At 39.7% G+C, this 21,692-nt stretch overlaps 1 protein-coding gene across 1 annotated transcript in view; it reads right to left on the reverse strand.

The window, feature by feature from the left end:
• The window catches only part of PHLDB2 (pleckstrin homology like domain family B member 2), a gene marked incomplete at its 5' end in the record, with an annotated part of 60,337 nt that overhangs the window by 13,923 nt on the left and 24,722 nt on the right, over nucleotides 1-21,692 (reverse strand). The window contains 8 exons of the mRNA XM_080358575.1: nucleotides 4,283-4,382; nucleotides 4,969-5,109; nucleotides 5,806-5,979; nucleotides 6,812-6,955; nucleotides 10,362-10,451; nucleotides 11,603-11,713; nucleotides 12,477-12,632; nucleotides 17,187-17,315. Of these exons, the coding sequence (XP_080214701.1) occupies nucleotides 4,283-4,382; nucleotides 4,969-5,109; nucleotides 5,806-5,979; nucleotides 6,812-6,955; nucleotides 10,362-10,451; nucleotides 11,603-11,713; nucleotides 12,477-12,632; nucleotides 17,187-17,315 (1,045 nt within the window). The remainder of the gene's footprint in view (nucleotides 1-4,282; nucleotides 4,383-4,968; nucleotides 5,110-5,805; nucleotides 5,980-6,811; nucleotides 6,956-10,361; nucleotides 10,452-11,602; nucleotides 11,714-12,476; nucleotides 12,633-17,186; nucleotides 17,316-21,692) is intronic.

Consider the following 21,692-nt stretch of genomic DNA (forward strand, 5'->3'; position numbering starts at 1 on the left):
GGCAAACTATTTTGAAAAGCTTGCAATTTGTATATATATACCTTGTCCTCAGTATATTGGGGCAGGTTTTTTAGAGCTTAGAAAGAATACAAACAATCATCTTGCTGGCATACAACTTCTCTATCCAAATATCCAAATATCCAGTTTTGCTCCCAGTGCTGTGTCTGCTCTTACACCCCAACTCCCAGCTCAATGTTCCCTCTTCCCACCTGGACTCCCCCCTGCAATCAATGGGACCGAACCCCAAACCCCCCTCCTCACTCCTGACTCCCCCTGCGCAGGCGCTGGGCACCCAGCACCCCATGGGGCCTTCCTGGGGCCAGGCTTCCACCTGTGCAAAGTGAGATCTCTAGATCAGACTAAATAGCAGTTTATTCATTTATTTTTTTAACATGGTTTGCTTACAGAACCATTTAAACAGGAGCTGAATTCATAAATAAAGTCCTTCAAAATTAACTCATAAAGGCCTGCTAAGAAATAGCTTTGTCCACTAATGATGTATATCAAAGATGCCTCCTCTTAAACATTTTATAAGCTGTTCTTAACTCAGGCTATGATTACTGAGAGTGGTTGTTTCTTTCAAGCACTTAAAAATCTTTCCTAAAATATTTTGTAGTGGATCTGACCTAAAATTTATTCATAGACATTACTTGTTCCTGCCCAAAGACAAAGAGATTGAAATGGATGTTCAAACCGAAGTAGCTGTTCTTCATCTCCCTGACTTCATTTTTTACTAAGAATTTTTCCTCTCAGACTTTTACATTTGCCTTCTTGGACTGAAATTAGAAAAACTGGAGAAAACAAATTAAGAGAACATTTGTTTTATACCATTACTAGTTTAGTGATGATTTTCAGATGATATCTTCAAAATAGCTGAGCTGCCACTTCTTCCTCCAGGCACTATCGAATATACTTTTTTTCAGATCTATACGAACATACCAAAATATCTGGCCTAGAAGTTTGCACAATGCTTCTAAGCCCTAGGGACCACGGCAAGCTACTAATACAGCTTCAGGACGCCATCATCCATCCTCTTTGTATGGCAGTGTGTGGGACAGTGCTCCAGAATGGATGAGATGGCATTGACCATGTGAGATCCTGGATCTCCACCAAGCCCAGCACACCCAGCACCAGCGCACCTGGTGCAGCTCTGTGCTCAGGGTATCAGTAATTCCAGCCTCCCATGTCATTTGCAATACATCACCCTGAACACAGAAAACTGACAGAGCGAAAAACCTGACGGGTGGGAAAAGAAATGCAAAGAAAGCAAGCAGTGGTTCAATACACAGGACAAGTCAAGAACCATTTTTATTATATCTATATTCAACACCTATTTTAGCTGAACAACTAATTTTTGGAAGGAGAAGAGAAGCGAGCGTGTATTTATCAGTATAAGCAGCATCCATACATTTGCAGAGTTCCACTGATTTGATAGAAAAATCTTACTCCTTCAAAATATTCGCTTAGTCCAAAAAGGCAAATCTGATCTACCTCAAGAACGTTTTTGTAAGAAATACAGTGTATTATTTAATAAACATTTATCACAATGATGGAATAAAAGAACACTGCCACGCAAGTCCAGTGACATGAGATTTGGCTTAGTTTTCAACGATGTGTTAAAGGACGTCTGCTAAAATTAATGTTAGTTACATAGGCTCAAATCTTGCCAATTTTAGTGGAAGCCACATAATATTTCAGAATTTTAATTGACAATAGTATTCCATTTCAGTTGTACTGTGTGGTATGTTTAAATACTACATCATGTTCAAAACATTTCCCAAATCTCACTGACCCACAGAAAAGCATGTCCATTACTCATGACTTGGACGACAACCTTGGTTTTCCTCTTCTTTGTGGAAGAAAAGCTTGTTTTTCCTCCCTGCAGTAAGCATGGGTATGACGTGCAAGGGGAAACCAGAAATCACAGCAAGTTGAACACAGGTCCCTCCCTGCTTGTACCTGGATTAGGGGCTATGTCACTTACGTAGGGCTGCCCCCCTTCAAAACCACATTTCTCGTGGAGTGAGCAGCCCAGAGCATTTTGTGGGGCAGACAGTTATACAGTGTGGATGATCATGTGTCCAGCATGCCCTCATCCTTTTGTACAGCTGGACAGAAATGCTCTAGGATCTGCCTCTTACCACCTGACTTGGACGTCTCTTTCCTTGCCAAGTTAAACACGGCACTTCAGAGCAAGAAAAGCAGTTGTACTCTTCAAGCTCCTCCAAAAGCAAGAAATTCACAGAGCTCCACACTGAACACAAAGAGAATAAACCCTTTGCTATTTACTAAGAGAGGCAGTCAAGCCCCAATTAATCCTTGCATTCCTATGCCCTTTTTGCTTTGACTCCATCTCTCACTTTGCAAATTCTGTGAGAGTTCAAGTAAAGCACCTGTCAGCAGCATCATTTTCTCATTGACAAAGCTGAGGTTTCAGGATAGGCCCTCTAGAACCATCCTCTTTCCTGGTATGAATTAATCCTGTAAGGCTCTCCTTATAACTTGGAATTTCCATTCAAACTATCGTATCTTTCAAACAATAATGGTCATTGTCTAGTATGGCAGGCAGTACAGCATACATGATTTTTCATGGCATATGACAAGTATTGCGCCAAGTGCCTTAAGGAATACATTTCATTCTCCTCTGCCTCTTTTCTTTGTCAGGCCCTAACTCAGTTTTGTTTTGTGTGTTTAGTTTTGTTTTTTGGTGGTTTTTTTGTTCGTTTGGTGTTTGTTTGTTTGTTTGTTTGGGGGGATTGTTTGGGTTTTTTTAGTTTGTGTGTGTGTGTGGTTTTGTTTGTTTTTCTTTTTTCTCCTTTCTCACTCTTAAGTCAAGAAATCTACTTATACTCTTAGGATTTTCTTAATTGCATGCTGACAAAAAAAAGTAACATGAAAACTGATCAATTGATTTTTAAAACTCTTTGGCTCTATTAGGCTTGGCAACACTTTATCATTGTGTTTTAGATCATACTCTAATGTTGTTCTGCAGCTATTTGGCAGAAATATTTCAGATGTGGAACATGTGATCTCTTGTCAAAGTTTAGCCAAACCAACCTTACTGATTTTCAAACTGAAACAAAGCATTTTCTGCACAATGTGGAGTCTGAATGTACTTGCAAGCAATTCCACCCTTGCAAATGCAATATATCAAAGAAGCTTTCCAAGCTGAGCATGAAGCTCCTTTTGTATTGCATCCGAAATACATCAAGATAAGTTAGTCACAACATGGCAGGTTTGTGGAAGGCCTGCTGCATAACTAAAGCTCAAAAAAAATCAAATCACAACTGGATCAGCACTATAAAGTGAATGTAGTAAGTCATGATCCCTTCTCAGCAAGCTCGTTCCACCCCTGTACTGAGTCATCTTGGTGCGTATGGCTGACCTCAGATGGGATCTTTGACCTTTAACAGCTGCCAGCTCTGAAAAGTCCTATGGGAACAGGATGGATCCTGTCTCAGCTCAGGCTTAGTCAGTGCAATTCTACATCAGGACCCCTGGAACTTACACTGATAACAACGCTGCAGGTGCCGGAAAGAAAAGAAAGTGACAGATGGCACTGAAGCAACTGCATTTGAAGATGGGACACTTATGAATAATGAATCTCATTAAAGCAGAAATTAAGTGTATCGACTCAAGTCGACAAACAACAGACACAGAATGCCACAGCCTACAAGCTCATGTTTTAAAGATGCAACTTGCTTTTGGATCCAGTATTGTCATGTCCATATTACAAAAGTGCAGTTATGAATCCATGGTAAAACACCTCCCTCCTTTCCTGCTTTGTAGCCCCAATATATAAGACTGGCGACAAGAGCGTGGTTATAGATTCTCAAAGGTAAGTCATGATACTGAATATCTGTCTGGGCAATTACTTTGTCCAGACAAAAACGTATGCCCATGAAAAACAATTTTAAAGATCACATCATTAAAAGAATTATTAAAAAAAAAAAGGCAACTCGTAATATCTTTAAAATATTGCCTCAAAATCACTCACAGAAATTATGCAGTTAACCCAATGTGTATTTTTCAACACACTTTTCTTGTTTACTTCATTATACTTGATGACCATGTACCTCAGAACTACATGTGCACCTACATCATCATCCTGACTTCTGATATCTCCAAATTACACTTAGAGCTTGTTTTTTTTCCACCAAGAAGGAAACTCTTATTTTACAGCCCTGTTGATTATAGCAACACCAGTTTCAGACTTATTTTCTGAAAAAAAAAAAATAAACACTGACTTTCAACAGCACTGAATCAAACAAAAAGGCCTTACCTTTGTGCATCCTTCTCGACTCTGACTCTTTGGTCATGGTTGCCAGGCAGTGAGGGAGCACGCTGCCACAGCTGTTGCTCTGTCCCAGCGGTAAATGTCCCTGCAGGAAATTTTGTAAATATGTGCTTAAAACTACACTTCAAGACTTTTTTTGTATCAGCAACTAATGGTAACTTGTTTTGTCATGGGTAACAATGTGAAGTCATACCAATCAGCCATGCATATTTTAGTTTCCCACAGTCACTACTGGACCAAAAAGTTTCCAAAAGTAATATCTCCACCTTGCTGCCATTTGTTGATTTACCACATCAGAAATAAAGAGTATTTTCACTTTATATACAACTCTACCATTTACAGGCCCTGGGTAGGAAGGAAAACAACCCGTTGAGTGTCTGCAATCAATTCAAACTAAAGTAGCCTGGAAATACAATCCTTGAGATACAGGAATCAAAATGCAATATAACAATTACAGCATCACATTTCCAGAGGTCATAATAAAGGCTGGGTGGATGGAAGGCTTCCTGGATACGACTATGTGTTAATAACTCAAATTTCTTTCAAAGTCAATTTCAGATGTGAATGTTGGGGGCTATGTAATGCTTACGGTGCTACCCAGTCTTACCTCTAACATAATATAGGCTCTTATATAGACTTCAGAAGGCTGTTAATAGCATGCAACTACGTACTTTAGATGCAATGCTTCGTCCCAGAGTAGCGCTGCTGAAGTGTGGCGAGACAGACGGACTCGTTTTCTTGCGAGGTAAAGTATCGCTCATGTACATGCATTCCTTCTGTTGCTTCTTTCGCTCTTCCAGATTTCTGAAATGCTTCAAATGTAATTTGTTACATGGTTTTGACAAAATGAATTGACCTACTTGCTCAGTTATGCTCTATATGGAATATATTGAAGGTGATAGTCTGGGAACTTCACCAGAAAGAACAAAATCTAAAATACAGAGTACCTCCTGCTTCACAATGTTTTCCAGCATTTCTACAAATATAACACTAAAATAATGCCGATTAAGAAAATACATTACATTCATGTGCACATTTAGTGTACAAGTCCCTATACTTTTTTTTTTTTAAACTCAAGTCTAAAGTACAAGTAGAATCCAATTACACAGAATAATACTTATGTACAAGTTATTGCAATGAATTGGTGGCTTAAAACTGATGTAGCTTTTGAGAGGCATTGTTCACATGTATATAAGAAATTTAGGATTTCAAATACAGCCACCTCTATTTCATTGCCACAAGTCTTCTGACAGTTACAATGGCCCATAAATATTGGTATTTGCCTCTGGACTGTTTATATAAGGAGAATTTTTGTTCAGTAACGTTCTACAACGCATTGTGTTGATTTTTATATGTGAAAGGCCTTTAAGTGCAGTGCTCTGAAAGAGCAATCAACTAATGATCTATCATATCACTCTAACGACTTCGCACATAAATCAACTTCATGGCCACCATAACAAAAGCAACAAAAAATAATAAGCCCAAGTTATCAGCTTTGAATCTGTTACCTGTTGTTGCCTGCGGTGTTTCTTAGCTGGCAGAGGTGGAGGTGTATCAGATAAAGGAATAGGATCTACATGAGTAGCCATGACCTCAGGCCAATGGACTGATGGAAGTTGAGCAATAGAGCGAGGAGAAAGAGAGTGAGGAAACACAAATCCAGAACAGAGAGGTGATCTTAGCTTTATAGAAAAAAGAGAAATTACACACAGAGTTTTCTTTTTGGAATTGCTCAAGAGATACGGCACATACAAGCTGCAGTTTTAGCACTGTGTTTATTGGAGCATTTAGCAGGAAAGAGATGTGCTACATTGCAACTCTCCAGGTATATTTAACTACCAGAAGCAGCACAGAAATGTCAAATTCTAAACCTGTTGCTGCCTTATTGCAACACAAAGATAGGTGTCTTTACGTTTGTAAGACTTTTCCATTCCTTTAAAAGGAGATTTAATCAAAATTTGCTATGGCGATGTCAAAGGACAAAGCATCACAAAGAACGAGGAAAAGACAGAGTAAGCTAGAAGACACAGGTTGGACAGACTTCATGAAAGATAAGTAGAAGCTGCCCATTTTCCCCAGGTATTCAAGATACACTTTTTCTACCACCACACAGGAAAAAAAAAAAGCTACAAAATATACAAAATTAACACCTAAGCACCATTGAACGTGTAATCATTAAACGTGTCCACAGACTGTTTCTCCAAAGGTGCATTACATTATTGTGTTTGACAGGCAAAGATTGTCACTTATTGCTGCTTGGGTCATAAGCATTCAGGTTTTTTGGCCTTTGAAGTCTCATCTACACCATCAAGGACAGTTTATAACAGGAGCATTCCCCTAGCTTTACTATTAAATCATTCTCTGACTCAGTAACTGGCAGATGGCAGTTTGCTTTAGAGTCAATTTGCTACATGTTGAATTACCAAAAAAAAATATATATGTATAAAAAAAAGAAAAGAAAAAGGCAGCCATGAAAGAACAATGCAAACAAAGGGAAATGTCTCTCAAACAAACCTCTTTATTTTGTGGCTGGCTGGTCAGCACAGCCGTGGAAGGCTCAGTGGCAACTGCTTCAGCATCTGTGGGGGCCTGAGTGGAAGGGGATATATTCGTGGAATTGCCATACAGCTCACTAATTTCACTTACACTGATATAGCCCTAAAAGGAGGAATTCAGAAGTTAAAAGAAGCAAAAGCCAAAAGACGTGCAAGAGTATTAATGTATCCAGTACGATGAAAGTTAGTTTAGAGTGATACAGCCAAATATTTGTTATCATTGAAATGCTTCATCAAAAATAAAATAAAATGATCAAACTTATCAAATGTTGAATACTTCAATTGGGAAAATTATTCTTCATTTAAACAAATACATTTGTGTGATCAAAAAGCAAATGTACATTAAGTGACCAAAAGACTTTACTAAAATGTAGGTACCCTTTAGAAATTATGTGGCTCTTTCTTGGGAAAGCAGATTGTGGGAAAAGGAAAAACAAATCTTGTTCACCCATCTTTTTCTTTCTTAATTTTTTGTTCGTCCATGTTCAAATAAAATAACTTACCCTGATTTGTTTCTTGCCTGATAACCTAGTTTGAGTAAACAAAGTGACTGACAAAACTGGGAATAACTTACATAAGGACAAGCCACTGCAATTCTAAATTACACTGACACAACACCTTCCTTTTGCATTGTCTGGGCGTCACTTCTAACTTTGAGGTGTTACCAGGAGACAAGGGTAAGACGCTGTTAGCGTTAGCCCAACAGTCATGAACATCAGAGTGTGCTGCTTCTGCCTGCAGAGAAGCTTTATGCAGGCAGATTTGAGATATAATAGCAGAAAACAATTGTTGCACGTGTTCTGGTGTTAACGGAATAAATTTTATTTATGAAAAATGGATTCTAATCCATAGTGTACAGGATGCCAGACTGTAAAAAGTCAAATGACCTAACTTCTTATCCATAGACTACTAAGCTATGCAAAAGGAAGAATAAATCGCTGTTGAAGCAGTGTCATAAAAACGAGACAGAAATACACTTATTTTTTAAATCAAGATGGTACGCTGCTCTTAAATTGAGACAGTGTTGAAGGGGCTGTGTTTCTATTACTGTACCAGCACACTGACATGCCAGTATGTATACTTCGGCAATTCAGTAATAGAAGCCACAGACTGCTATAATATTTCTTCTTTTAAAAAAATGCATAAATTTAGCACTGATCATAGAACGCAGGCTGAAAAAATACCAAACCTGTTTTCTATTAGCATAATTTTCAATGTATTTTATCAACTATTTCAAGCAGATACACAATTCTGGAAAAATTGTGAACACAGCACTCTAGAAATACAAGGTAAATCTTGACTCAGATACCATGTGATAAACGATTAAATGAGGAGTCTGGGTAAGATCCTGAAGTTCCCCTCTCAAAACATGTGGCCATATTACAGTAGAGTAATATGCATTAAATGCGATTAAACATAAAAAGTTGCTTAACCATCTTGTAGTAGCAGTACGCCAGTAACTAAAACTTGGCAAGCCTATGAATGCAACATTGCATGCATTTTTATAGATGATAAAAGCACCTCCATCATTATATGAAAAACATTCAGATTCACAACCTCAATGGGGATTCACCATGAGTTGGAAAACCAAACAAAAACAACTAATGACTTCACTATGCGTTAGCTCAGGCCCCTGTTACTTTAGATCAAATAAATGGTTTCAAGTCAGATTAGGCATCTTTGTCAATGCTGAACTCTTAAACGGCATTGATTTTCTTCAGTTATTTAAGTACTAGGATAAGCATCCTGCCTCTTTACGTGAGGCCATGTTACTCTCTGTTGCTGTGCATGTGGGGAGTGAGCATCTCAATGGATGGAAGAGTCACAAACGTGCTTTGGAGAGGAGAGGCTGGGGAATATCGGACCACAAACTTGACTGATACATGAGCAACTGTGTGGTGAAATCAGCTCCTGCATGCGGGGAGTCTGTCTCAGCCTGTGCACCATTTGGTGCCTGAACAGTCAGAGGAAAATAAAACTAAACCAAGACAAACGATGTCTGGCAAGTGAAGGCTTTTCGTTTATAGGAGAGAGCCTATGGGGACACTGAGTTTAAAACAGATAATCCATGCTGTTCCTTCTCTCGTTTACCTTAGAGTAAGTCCTAACTTGACTCCATTACAGTGAACAGAACAATGCTGCTGAACAATCCATTTCAATAAAAAGAGCATCAGGATCACTTAATGTAGTTGCATTTTGAAATATCTGTGATTAAACAAACCATGATATGGATACAAAGACAAAACTCTGAGAGATCACCCACTCTCTAGTGAGAAACTGAACGGATCCATCTCAAAAGAACAACAATGAAGCTTAGACTTGCCAGATAACCTCGTGGGAGGTCAGATGTCCAGGTCAGAGCACAACCTAGGACACTGGAAGTCTAAGCATCTGCAATGTGGCGTGCAGGGAGGAAGGGTGCTCAACCCCACTGGCATGTGCTGGAGGCCACCCAGGCTCACCAGGAACTCCAAGGCCCAATAAGCAAGACCACATTTCCCAGGTGCTGAGAGGACATGTGGTTGCTTTAGGCTTCAAGATCCCAACTTCCCACAGTGACACCTACATCATTAGATGGTTCAGACCTTGTTCAGGACTTCAACACAAGCAGATCCCATCAGACCTCTTAAGCAGAAGTTAATGCAGCAGCCATAGGTACCTGTCAGTGTATATTAAATGCTACATCTTCTGCTTCTCCATTTATAACTTCACGTTTAACTGGAGTTTGCAGATTCATCAAGTCAAGTCAATAAATATGGGGAGTTAATGCTAATATCACATGTGCTGACCGAATCTGTGCAATGGGCTGTGGCTTACCTTACATGGACCTTGCTCGCAGACCTTGAGGCTTAAAGTGGTGCCCTCAAACCTATGAAGTCTCGACATCTGCACGTAAACTCTGGGTCTCATCATGCCTTACCCAAACCAACTCATTTTTTTCAGCAAGAAATATTTTACACCTTTACTCTTAACTACTCAAAATAGTTAAACAAATAGCTCAATAGTTATCTAAGAAACAAGGTAGCGTGAAGTCTCCAATGCTTTTTAAAAGATCAAAACGTACAGTTGTCATGCTTTACTGCAGAGCCTTAGAATGAAGGAGGGGAAGCAATGGTAAAATCTACAGTGCAAAAATAAGACTGAACCATATTCGTACTTGAACAGAGTTATTCCTGGACCTCATTCTTCTTCACTTCAATGAGGTTTAATTGCCTATTTTGAGAAAATTACACACCCCCCCCTCCACACACCCCTTCCTCCCACATAAAAAACATCATTTTTCCAGGGCAAGAGATTAAGGCAATACCAGTCACATCTGGGAAAATGTCAAGAGAAGCTATTTTTGCTCACCCATGCATTTGGACTTCCATGAATAACTTTACAAAGTAATTTCATCACATCTCAAAATGATTTGTATTAATAGGACTTCCCTAAATACTATAGTGCTTTTGAATGAAGTGTTATTAGAAGTTACTTATGGTCAATTAAAAAGCAGTGAATCTCTTTACCTCTTTTAGACTATTGGGACTAACAGGAAATCCCTTTCCTCCAGAAAGTGTGGAATATTTCTTTTCCAGATTACAGAGATTCTCTTTTTCCTGTTAAAACCAGAAAGTTTATGTTAAATACCAACAGCCACATACTGAAAATAAGGGCTAGCCATTTTCTTAAGTGTATAAAGTAACATGCTGGGATAGAAGGCCAGAAACTGCACAGCAGACCTTCAGCTTCATCCACTTACAGCAGAATTGAACAAAAAATGGAGATACAGAATGAAAAATAGTGGAAGATCTTATTTAATAACCACAGACAAATCAAGTAGGTCTTCCTTCAGCACTTTGAAAATGCTGATTCTCCTCAATGAACTAAACATTATTTCTCTCATGATTAAAAATACCGCATCATAGAATCATTTTGGTTGGAAGAGACCCTCAGGATTATTGAGTCCAGTCATAACCTAACTCTGGCACTAAACCGGGTCCCTAAGAACCTCATCTAAACAGCTTTTGAACACCTCCAGAGATGGTGACTCCACCACTTCCCTGGGCAGCCTGTTCCAATGCCTGACAGACCCTTCCATAAAGAATTTTTTTCCTAATATCCAATCTAAACCTCCCCTGGAGCAACGTGAGGCCATTTCCTTTCGTCCTATCACTTGTTACTTGGGAGAAGAGACCAACCCCCTCCATACTACAACCTCCTTTCAGGTAGTTGCAGACAGTGATAAGGTCTCCCCTCAGCCTCCTTTTCTCCAGGATGAACAGCCCCAGTTCCCTCAGCTGCTCCTCATCAGACTTGTGCTCCAAAAAAGCAAAACATAAAATGGATGCAAAGTGTTCATGCCAGCTTCCAGTTAGCCAGATGTTAGCTGATGCAAAGTAGCTCATCTGGTGGCCTCGTTTGGGCTATTACAAGCCAAAAATCTAAGCTCTCTGTGTGCGGTTCCAGCAGCCACACAGGGAGCACAGGCAGAAGCTTCAGCACTGTGGTGGGTTGAGACCTCTGGAAAGGAGGCACCTCTGAAACCCTGTCAATTATCAAATGTCATTGATGTTTTCTCCTACGAAATCTGCTGATTAATTACAAAATTTTTTTTAAAGGTTAATGGATACAAAAGATGACTGTCACATTATTACCTATTTGCTAGCTTCTGCACAAGCGATGCTTTTCTCATGTTCTACGTTCTTTTATTCTATGAAATGCTCTTTTATTACACACTAAAAATATCTGAAACACAATAAATACTTACCCTTTGCAGCATCATTATTAAGTTGTTTTTCTCTTTTACAAAATGATCTTGTTCTCTTTGTGCTTGTTGGACAATATGATTGGCTTGTTTTTTGAGAGCAGATATCTTTTCCTAGTATAAAAAGAAAATAATCACAACTTAACATGTTTTATTTTCAAAGCACGAGACAACCTGCAGCAAGGATCCTATTCATGAGAGTTCACCCATCCATGTGAGTGAAGCAGTAGAAAATAAAGTATTTACAAAACAGCTTACTGCTCTGAAGGAGGTAATGAAATAAGATTTAGACAGTAAAGAGACAAATTATTCAAGAAACAAAAGAAAAATTGCATACATTCTTTGATAATATGGTGACTAGCATCCATATACTGAATAGAACTGGTTTAGAGATGCAATTTCAGATCTCTGAAAAACTGGTATTTAATTGGTTGAGATATGACCTTTATGACTGATTATAAAAATTAAGGTATTTTCTTAAATTGGTGTTCTATTATTATTTTAATAAAATCACTGAACATCAAGATCAAACAGCAGCATGAAACAACTGTCGTTTTGTCCAGAGTGTGCAAATCTCATTTCTTAAAGAAATAAAAACAACACTTGGGTACTTCTTGTAGCAAATTAAAGGTTTTAATTTTCATATGCAAATATACAAACAGGGCATGGAACTTTATTGATTTATTTCCTTTTGGAGAAGAGCATGATTTGATCTGTGTGGGATGTTACTGGGCCATCACCTTTGCTATGCTGCAAAAGTTTTTTCAAAAAGGAGAGATTTGCATTATTTCTTACAGATGGACAGGTTAAAGATCCATTTCATCTCCCTTACGCTCAACAATAAAGAACAAATGAATCAAGTTGTTTGTGCTTTTACCTTCCTACTGACAATGCTACGCTGATATTCAGCTACTTCACGCAGGAGCTGTTGTGTCAGATTTTCTTTCTCTTCATCTAACCTGCTTTCATGTTCAAGCTGCTGAAATTCAAGGTCTTCAAAGTGTTTGCTTTCTATGTCCAACAGATCAGCATCCTTAAGCAAAAGAAAGAAAGACAAATTAGTACATCTTCTTTACATCTTCTTTAGTACTTCTGAAGAAAAAGGTGTTTTTAATAATCACAGTATTATTAAATGCTAAGGCTCTCTAAAATAGGCACATTGCACATAACTTGTCAAATAAGAAAACCTACATCCTGTAAGCAACTTATCATTTTAGAGAAATGCAGGTTAACCTGATTAACTTTTTATTTCGACCTAAGGCAAAGGTTAGTGACTGAGACAAGCAGATAAGTCTCTATGAAGGCATTCAAAACCAGCTTCCAATGTGCTTCCAGGGAAAGACACATGATGCAGAAACTGAAGAATCCAAGTTACTGTACAAAACACCAACATCTTCCCATTATTCTCCAAAGATGTGCCTTTGACTTGGAGGAGATAATTAAGAGATCAAAAGCAAAGACATGTACACGCTTTCACTGACACCAGAGTAGATGTACTTAAAAAATCACACTCTAAAATGCATTTACGTATCTTGTACAACATGTTTAAACAGGAATTCAACACTTTTAATTAACTACTGTCATAATGAGAGAAAATATGGCTATTTTTTTTTATGTTTCTTTCTCCATCACTCCTACTGTCCTCCCGCTGATAAAGACGAAGCACCATCACAGTGAGGGAGCTGCTTTGCAGAGTTCATATCAAGATGGTGCCTCTTAAGGTGACTCTGCTGTAGCCTTGCTGAGGCACCACCAAAGCCTGAACCCACCTGGTAAGGTCATCATGTGCCAAACTGGGACAGCACCTGCTTACCAACCCAAAAGGACAGGAAGTATCATCCCAGTAACACCAGAGAACTGCACACTGAATTAATCAGTTTTGGGAATACACACTCAAACAAAGGAGTCTGAATCACAGTCAGAAATTTTCCGGGTCTAACCCAAGTACCAGCACTGATTTTATTAGCAGACATGCAGATGAGACAAAAGATATGTGAGGCTGTGTGCTATCAACACACTGCCATCACATCAGCTGTGATGTCCAACCATACCAGTTGCTCTGGATCTGACAATTGTTCCCTGTGGAAATACACAATTAAAGACTCTAGCCATCTACCCTAGGCAGTAAGTCTGCTACTTCAGAAAAGGTGTCAGCCCCCTTTTATGCATTCCCCTGGACCGAGGCCAGGTTTTGTCAGGAAAAAGAAGTTGAATGCTGAAGACCTGAGAAATAACAACACACCTGTCTTCCACTTATGGTTGTCAAGATAAAACTTAGGGTGCTTTTCAGCACAAGAATCGAATGCTAATCTTCCTCTCGCAATACCCATATATTTGTAACATGAACCCCTACTTACAAGTTCCAAACTTCTGAAGAAAAAGGTGTTTTTAATAATCACAGTATTATTAAATGCTAAGGCTCTCTAAAATAGGCACATTGCACATAACTTGTCAAATAAGAAAACCTACATCCTGTAAGCAACTTATCATTTTAGAGAAATGCAGGTTAACCTGATTAACTTTTTATTTCGACCTAAGGCAAAGGTTAGTGACTGAGACAAGCAGATAAGTCTCTATGAAGGCATTCAAAACCAGCTTCCAATGTGCTTCCAGGGAAAGACACATGATGCAGAAACTGAAGAATCCAAGTTACTGTACAAAACACCAACATCTTCCCATTATTCTCCAAAGACGTGCCTTTGACTTGGAGGAGATAATTAAGAGATCAAAAGCAAAGATGTGGGATAAAAATTACAAGAAAGCAGTTACCTACGACACAAAAATGCTTCATTCAAACCAATTGGTCATCTTCAGCATTCAAAACAAACAAGCTTTGCATGGGCCATGGAAGTCAACATGTTCAGGCTATTTCATATCAAATTAATTGCTACTGAAGCAGAAGAAGAGACAAATTTCAGAGAAGGCAAATGATAGCCAAAAAGGCAAGTGATAGCCAGTTTGGCTCATGAAAAGCTATATTCTTTGTGAGATGCACAAGAATTTCACGACACTTGGTACCACTGTGTCCACTGGAGATAAAAAAAACCAAAAACACACCTATACCTAATTTGAAACCAAGTCCATTTTCAAATTAAAGCCCTCCACAGGGTGGGTGGTACTAGCTCAGCTCTGGAGCGGCCGCAGGCACATGGCAGCATGATCGGCAGCCAGGCAGGGCCATGGGGACTGAAAGGCCGGGCAGCCAGCAGGAGCAGGGCACAAGGGTAGGGGCACAAGGTCTGGCTCTGAGGGGTGCCCACCAAGTCTTCTCACTATAGGCAACGGCTTCCTGAAGCAAGGAGCAAGTATACTCCCTCTCTTTTATTAAAAATCAATGGACATCAAAATGTTGTAACTTATAATAGATTAACAAACCACAGACACAATGATTCTTTACTGGATTTCCAAACCATAAATTTCTCCAACATCTCCATTACTTCTGTAATGGCATGGGAGAAAATTTGGTGGGAGAGAACATGGCCTTTACTTCAGGATGCGGTGGCAAGCCCATGGGTCCACACCATCTGCAAAAATTAGGAGAATTTTATCTGAAGAGTAAGGCATTTCTTAGCACTGGATAATGTCTCTTCAGCTCTCTGCAGGAATCCAGTCATCTTTCTCATTCTCGTGCTATGCATATCTCTATAATAAACTCAGGCACATGAGACCAAACAAGCTTTGGTGCTTTCATACAAACAGTGAAGGAGGAAGCATGCTAATTAACTGTAAATAAGCCATTAGGGAGATCAATGTTTTCCCTCAATGCCTTCCACAAGCCCCCAGGTTTCACCCATCTCCGATGAAGTGTCCTCCCACCCCAACAGAGATGGCGTTTATTCAATACAATCAGGAGGACACATCTGGAGGGTGCCAGCTGCCCACTGCCCACCCTAACCCAAGCTCCAGACCCACCCCATGGGCAGCTGCCACAGTGAAAGCATCTGCCCGCTCCCCTTGGCACAAATTATGGAGTTACTGAAGCCCCAGAGACAAAGCAATAAGGGAACTCATCACCTTCACACCAACTGCATTGGCAGTAAAGTGGCACAACATAACCTGCTGCAAACTCAGATATTTAATCCTGAGCTGATTCACGGGGAAGAAGAGATTTTCTATATTTTGAGTATGATACAGTAATTTTGTAACTTCTCTCTCACACTTGGTATCCAATTCAGAGATGCTGTGCACTAATTCAGTGATAACTTGTACTGCTTCAATCACAGCAGCCTCAGCTGACCTTCACCACACCATGCCTGGAATAATGCAAGAGATCCAACTGTGCATTTAACTGCACCCCTACATTTCAAGTTTTGTCCCATCTTCAAATCCAAAATCATTATTAAGCCAACTGTAAAAAAAAGAAAAAATAAAAACAAACACAAAAAACCCCACACACAAACAAAAAACCCAAAACAAACAAACAAAAAAAACCCAACAAACAAGATTTCTAGAAGCCTCTTGGTAGCCAATAGTGAAAAAGAAATTACTACTATCCCACAGCAACAAGACTACAGCTTCTCATGAATTTATACATTCAAGCACATGACTGCATAGGAAAGGCTTCCCTTCCATTTAATATGTATGAGAGATTACATAATACTTTTTTGGTCACTGCTCTTACAGACCTTACTCCTGATATAAAAACTCAAGCCAGGAGAAAAACAAATAAAGAAAAATAAAAGAAAAAAACAAACAAACAAACAAACAAAAAACCAACCCACAGACACAAAACCAACTCTCAACCTAGTTTGACTTTCAGATGGCCTCTTGAGCTTGCCATACTGATGCTTCGAAAATTATTTTGTCCCCCCACTAAAGCTAGGTCTATGTGTTGTAGAACCCATATAATGTAAACGAATAATAAATCTTCCCACACAAAACAACTGTACTTTCACAGACAATATTGTAGCTTTTCCAGTTGCAAATAAAACAAAATAAAATCAAGTTGCCATTAAACCTTATGCAAAGGTTATAATACCAATGTGGAACTTTAGAGAATGTAGGAAAAAACAAAGCTATTTTAGTAAGTGGTATAATGTTCAAAATGAATTTTGCAAAGGACAGTTCAGGCTAACATCTAAGTTATAACTTATTTTTTTCAGTGTATCCATGGCTTCACTGAGACAGCTGTTTACAGCACTGTAAAGGAGGGGGACACCACAACAGGATCAAACTATAGAGGCAGGAAAGTGCTGCTAAAATGGCTGATCCCACTGACCAAAGTTCAGTTCCTGTCTTTGTTCACACAGGTAAGGAGCGATGCTCCACCATCCATCTAAACATCACAACCACTTCCACACCATCTAGCAGGCCTAAGCGGCTAATTACAGGCAAGTGGCCCAACACTTTAAAAACATTCAACACAAAATTATTTCTAATCCGCCCATGTGCACTCTACTCGTTTGCCACTGCACACATCATCCATTACAAGCATTCCACAAAAAAACATAACCCTTGTGACTATTAGTAAGTGTAAGTTGCAAACATATTCAGACACTTTGTTGGATACTTGAAACAGAATATATTACACTTAACTCTTAAAAAAAATCAACAACAAAAAAGTGCAATCTTGAAACTTGCTACTGACCCTCTTCAGCTGCTGCTGTAATTGTTCCCTCATGGACTCAGGGCAATTATCAAGCTGCGTCTTCTGCTCGGAGTAAAGCTCCTGAAGCCTCTCTAGTTTTTCCCTCTCAGCATCAAGTTTTAATTTTTCCTGAAGCATGAACCAGAAAATAAAGAAAATTACCTTCAAACCCAAGCAGTTAGTGATTATGACAGTGCGTGGCAAAACCTTAACGAACAGTTGAAGCATGTCGGTGAAAGACAGAAACCTCTTGTTAGTTGAAATGCAATGGCAAGATGCAAAATGATCAAAACAAAACATTACTCATTTTAGTGCGGTGATTAATTCTCTCCCTCAACACTTTGTTTTGTACCCACACCTGGATGGTGCCATTAAACCCACTCCACAAACACTTGAATCACCTAATGAAAAGAATGAAAAAAAAACCAACTAAAACAAAGAGCAAATAGTAGCCATGTTAGTGAGGTAACTGATGAAGGAGAGATAAGAGAGTAGCTTTTAGAAAGGAAAAATGGATGGAAAGTGACTGTAGTCTGGCAGTGAGGGGAAAATAGATCATCCCAGAAGTAATTACATGCCTATGTGCCTCTGTACAGGTAAGTACATTTAACAAGCAGTGAAAAATCAGAACAAGACAGAGCTTTATAAAGAAGTGACTCAGCCAGGGAATTCTGTTACAGCAGAAACACTAAGTGATTTAGCAAATTAATTCATTTGCTTCAGGGTCCAGGAACTGTAACCTGTTCTGGAGGATCAAAAGGGGCTCCTCGACCTCCCTGCTCTCCTCCAACTAGTTCAGCTTTCCTCAAGGTCTGCTGGAGCAGCAGTACTCCACACGCTGCTTCTCACCCTCAAAAGCCTTTAACCTTTAAACCTTTGTAATAGAATACTGCATGATTCACTGCTGTGAAGAACGGCTGTAGACCACTTAAAATTACCCTGTAAACTATTGCTTATCTATGGACTGAAGTCTGGGAATGAATAAATCAGAGTGTGAAGAATTTTTTCAATGCCTTTTACTTGCATCTACACTGGCCAACAAAGCAGATGCATTTTCTTCAACTGAGCAGTTAATAATTGGAAAAAAAAAAATGCTTGACAGGCCAGGCATAAATAATCAAGTGAGTCCCTGAAGCCCAGTGCTCTGCTACCTTCTGCAGTCACACGGGTATAGTTCCTTTTTCTTACTGCTTGTTCTATAGTTATGCATCTCCTCTCAGATGGTCTCTGACTCCCTTAACACTCAAAAATTATCAGTGTCAGCCCCAAAAATTCAGCTTCTTTCGGGTGCTCCAAGAACAGCTCGATTCTGCCATGGTATCCACTCATTTGTCCTCTCTGCAGTCCCACTTATTATGTAATTTTAAAATCAAATGCATGGCTCAGCAAGTGCTGTTTGATGGGACACTCTGCAGCACCCTGATGGCACATGCCATAGAGAAGACACTTACATTAGGATACAAGACTTGCCATTTCAAATTGTGGGATGGTCTTTCCCCAAAACCTTCTCTTCGGTGTTCCTGACGAGGTTCTCAAATCCTCACACATGGCAGAGGCAAAGTAACAAACATGTATTAGCTGCCTGCTTTCTTTATGGTTTTATCTCTACACCTGAGTGGGATCAAGGGGCTGGGATTTCATTTTCTGAGTGTTTAAAAACAACAGGAAGCACTGTCATTCAAGGCCAATATCAACCAAATTGCCAGCTCTGTTATTTTCATTTACACGTGCAGCTTCTCAACTCATATAATCAGATGAACAAAATGCTGAACACAAGAGTATTTTTTTTTTTAAGCTTGTAAATAAGAGCAACTGAGCCAGCATATTCAATTACCTGGACTTCCTGTACTAGCCTCTGCATTACAACAACAGCAGCAGCAGGGCTCAGAAATATGGAGGATGTAGCATGTGCAAGCTGCACAATGAGGGAGAATCATGGAATCTTTTAGGTTTGAAAAGACCTTTAACATCGAGTCCAACTATAAACCTACCATTGCCAAGTCCGCCACTAAACCATGTTCTTAAGTGCCATATCAACATGTCTTTTAAATACCTCCAGGGATGGTGACTTCACACGTTCTCTGGGCAGCCTGTTCCAGAGCTCGACAACCCTCTAATTGGAGACATTTTTCCTAATATCCAATCTAAACCTCCCCTGGAACAACTTGAGGTCGTTTCCTCTCATCCTATTGCTATCTGGGAGAAGAGACCAACACCCTCCATGCTACAACCTCCTTTCAGGTAGTTGCAGACAGCAATAAGGTCTCCCCTCAGCCTCCTTTTCTCCAGGCTGAACAGCCCCGGTTCCCTCAGACAGTCATCATAAGACTTGTGCTCCAGACCCCTCACCAGCTCTGTTGCTTTTTGCTGGATGTTCTCCAGCACCTCAATGTCTGTCTTGTAGTGAGACACGTGCAATTCTTGAGAGGCTACCTCTAGATCTCTGTCCCCAAGGAACCCTGTTTGCCGAGTCATCCTTACTTCCAACACAAAAGGAAATCTATGAATAAACTGATAGCTCACCTTCTCACAAACCTTGGTGTCCATTTAATATGCAACCTATGGTCTGCTACATTGTCCTTTTCTGCCCACCAAGCAATCTAAAGCAGCAAGGACGTTTCTGTCATTAGCTGCAGTATTTTCCCTCTGAAGCTATTAATAGTTCTCTAAATGTCAACACACTGCAACAAGCACGCTCATTCATTAACAAGCAAGTTGAATCTCGAGTGTGAGGAGACATCATCAGCAAGCATAAAACTCACTGAGAATCCTGCCAGAGAGAACTGCTACTTCCCTCAAGAAATGAGAAATATATTCCTCTGAGATTGAAAGTGATACTCATCTGGTCTATTTATAGCATAGGAAGTGCTAACATCCCACCAAACTGGCTCCCTTCAAAATGTGCAGTCTTAACAGGAAATACCACTTTCAGCAATGAGAGGCGTTAGATGTTTTGCAGCTGTGGAGTTAAGTTTGCTGACATCTCTAACCTTGCATTGGTAAAGTCGATTCAATTCACAAAAGTAATTTAGAGAAACATAAGAATGACCAGAATTTTTTCATACAGTCTCTTCTATAAATGGACCAAGGCAAGTTCTTTTAGAAGGGAAAGATTAATAACTTTGCAAGCTCAATGCAAGACACTGCTGAGCCAGGCCTGCAGCTGAGTCTGCGAGCTGTTTGCTCAAGAGCAGCCCACGGCAGAGCTGTGAAAAGAAACCCTGAGCTCCAGCTGCTCATCCTCATCTCAACCATGTGAGCTTGTACTTGTTAAACATTTATCTGCAGACAACCGCTTCCCAGCCCCAGCGTTGAGTCCAGAGTCATGTTAGCTGTAGTCTGGCTGAATTCTTAACATCCTGTTTCCAGAGAAAAGCAATACAGCTCAATAAAGCATAACATCTGGTCTAAGCCTACTGCCCAGCTTGCCCTGTGGTCTGCCTCTAGACAGATGTTAAATGAACCCAGGGTCAGCTGGGATACAGAGCAGGACTGACTTGGTTTTTGATAATGCTGGGGCACAGCTTGGATCAGTTTTGGAGGATATCTGAATATCATGAAGGATGGCAGTAGCAAGAATTGACATGCGACACTGTCCCATGAGAGCACAGGATGCCAGCAGAGCGTGTGTGGTATGAACACAGACCACAAGTGATCAACATGGGTCACAAAAGTAAATCAACCTTTAGATCTGGTAGAATTGATTTTAGGGCAAAGAGAGATATATATCCAACACATCACATAGATGATGAGGACACAGAGGACATAAAAGGACTGTATTAAAGATAATCATAGCCCTTAGAAGAATGGCAACAACAGGAAGAAAGAGACTGATTGCTTCAGTGTTGTCTCCTGTGGTTAAGGATGCCCTATGCCTGATCAATACTGCTACTTAAAACCCTGGCAGCTCCACACACCCCTTCTGCAGAGAAATCATCCTACTTTTCAATTTGTCACTCATCGCATTCTGCTACTGGAGGCAGGCAGGCTAAAATTGCACAGCGGCATGTGTCTGTATGTGTATGTGCCTTCTGAACCAACCTTCCTGCATAAACTGGGAGACTGCAGAAATGAGTCAGAGCAAATGCAGATGAAACAGAGAAAGGTTCTCAAAAATCCAGATATAAATTGGAAAAAAAATAAAGCAAGAAACCTACTACTTTTACCAAGTCACTGTGAAATGGATGGCATGGCTAGGTGAATTGGGCTCACTCTACAATCTTCTAACTCTCCTCAAGCTCCCCTCGCCCAAAAATAAAAACAAAAAGCAATGTATGTGTTGTTTTTATAAAGAAAAGTAAACTGCAGAGAAACCTATAGGTAATAAACAAAGAAAGAAAAAAGAAAATACTGAATGCCTTCCGATCCAACAGGCTCTTATACTTTAAATGTTCCAGTCTGAAATACTCCAGGATCTTCCTCAGTCAAGCTCACCTACAACTCAGCATGTAATAAGGTAGCAGCATTTCACTACCCACACCAAGCTTCATACATGCACACCCTGTT

Source organism: Nesoenas mayeri, assembly GCF_963082525.1.
Source record: "Nesoenas mayeri genome assembly, chromosome: 1".
NCBI classification, from domain to species: domain Eukaryota; kingdom Metazoa; phylum Chordata; class Aves; order Columbiformes; family Columbidae; genus Nesoenas; species Nesoenas mayeri.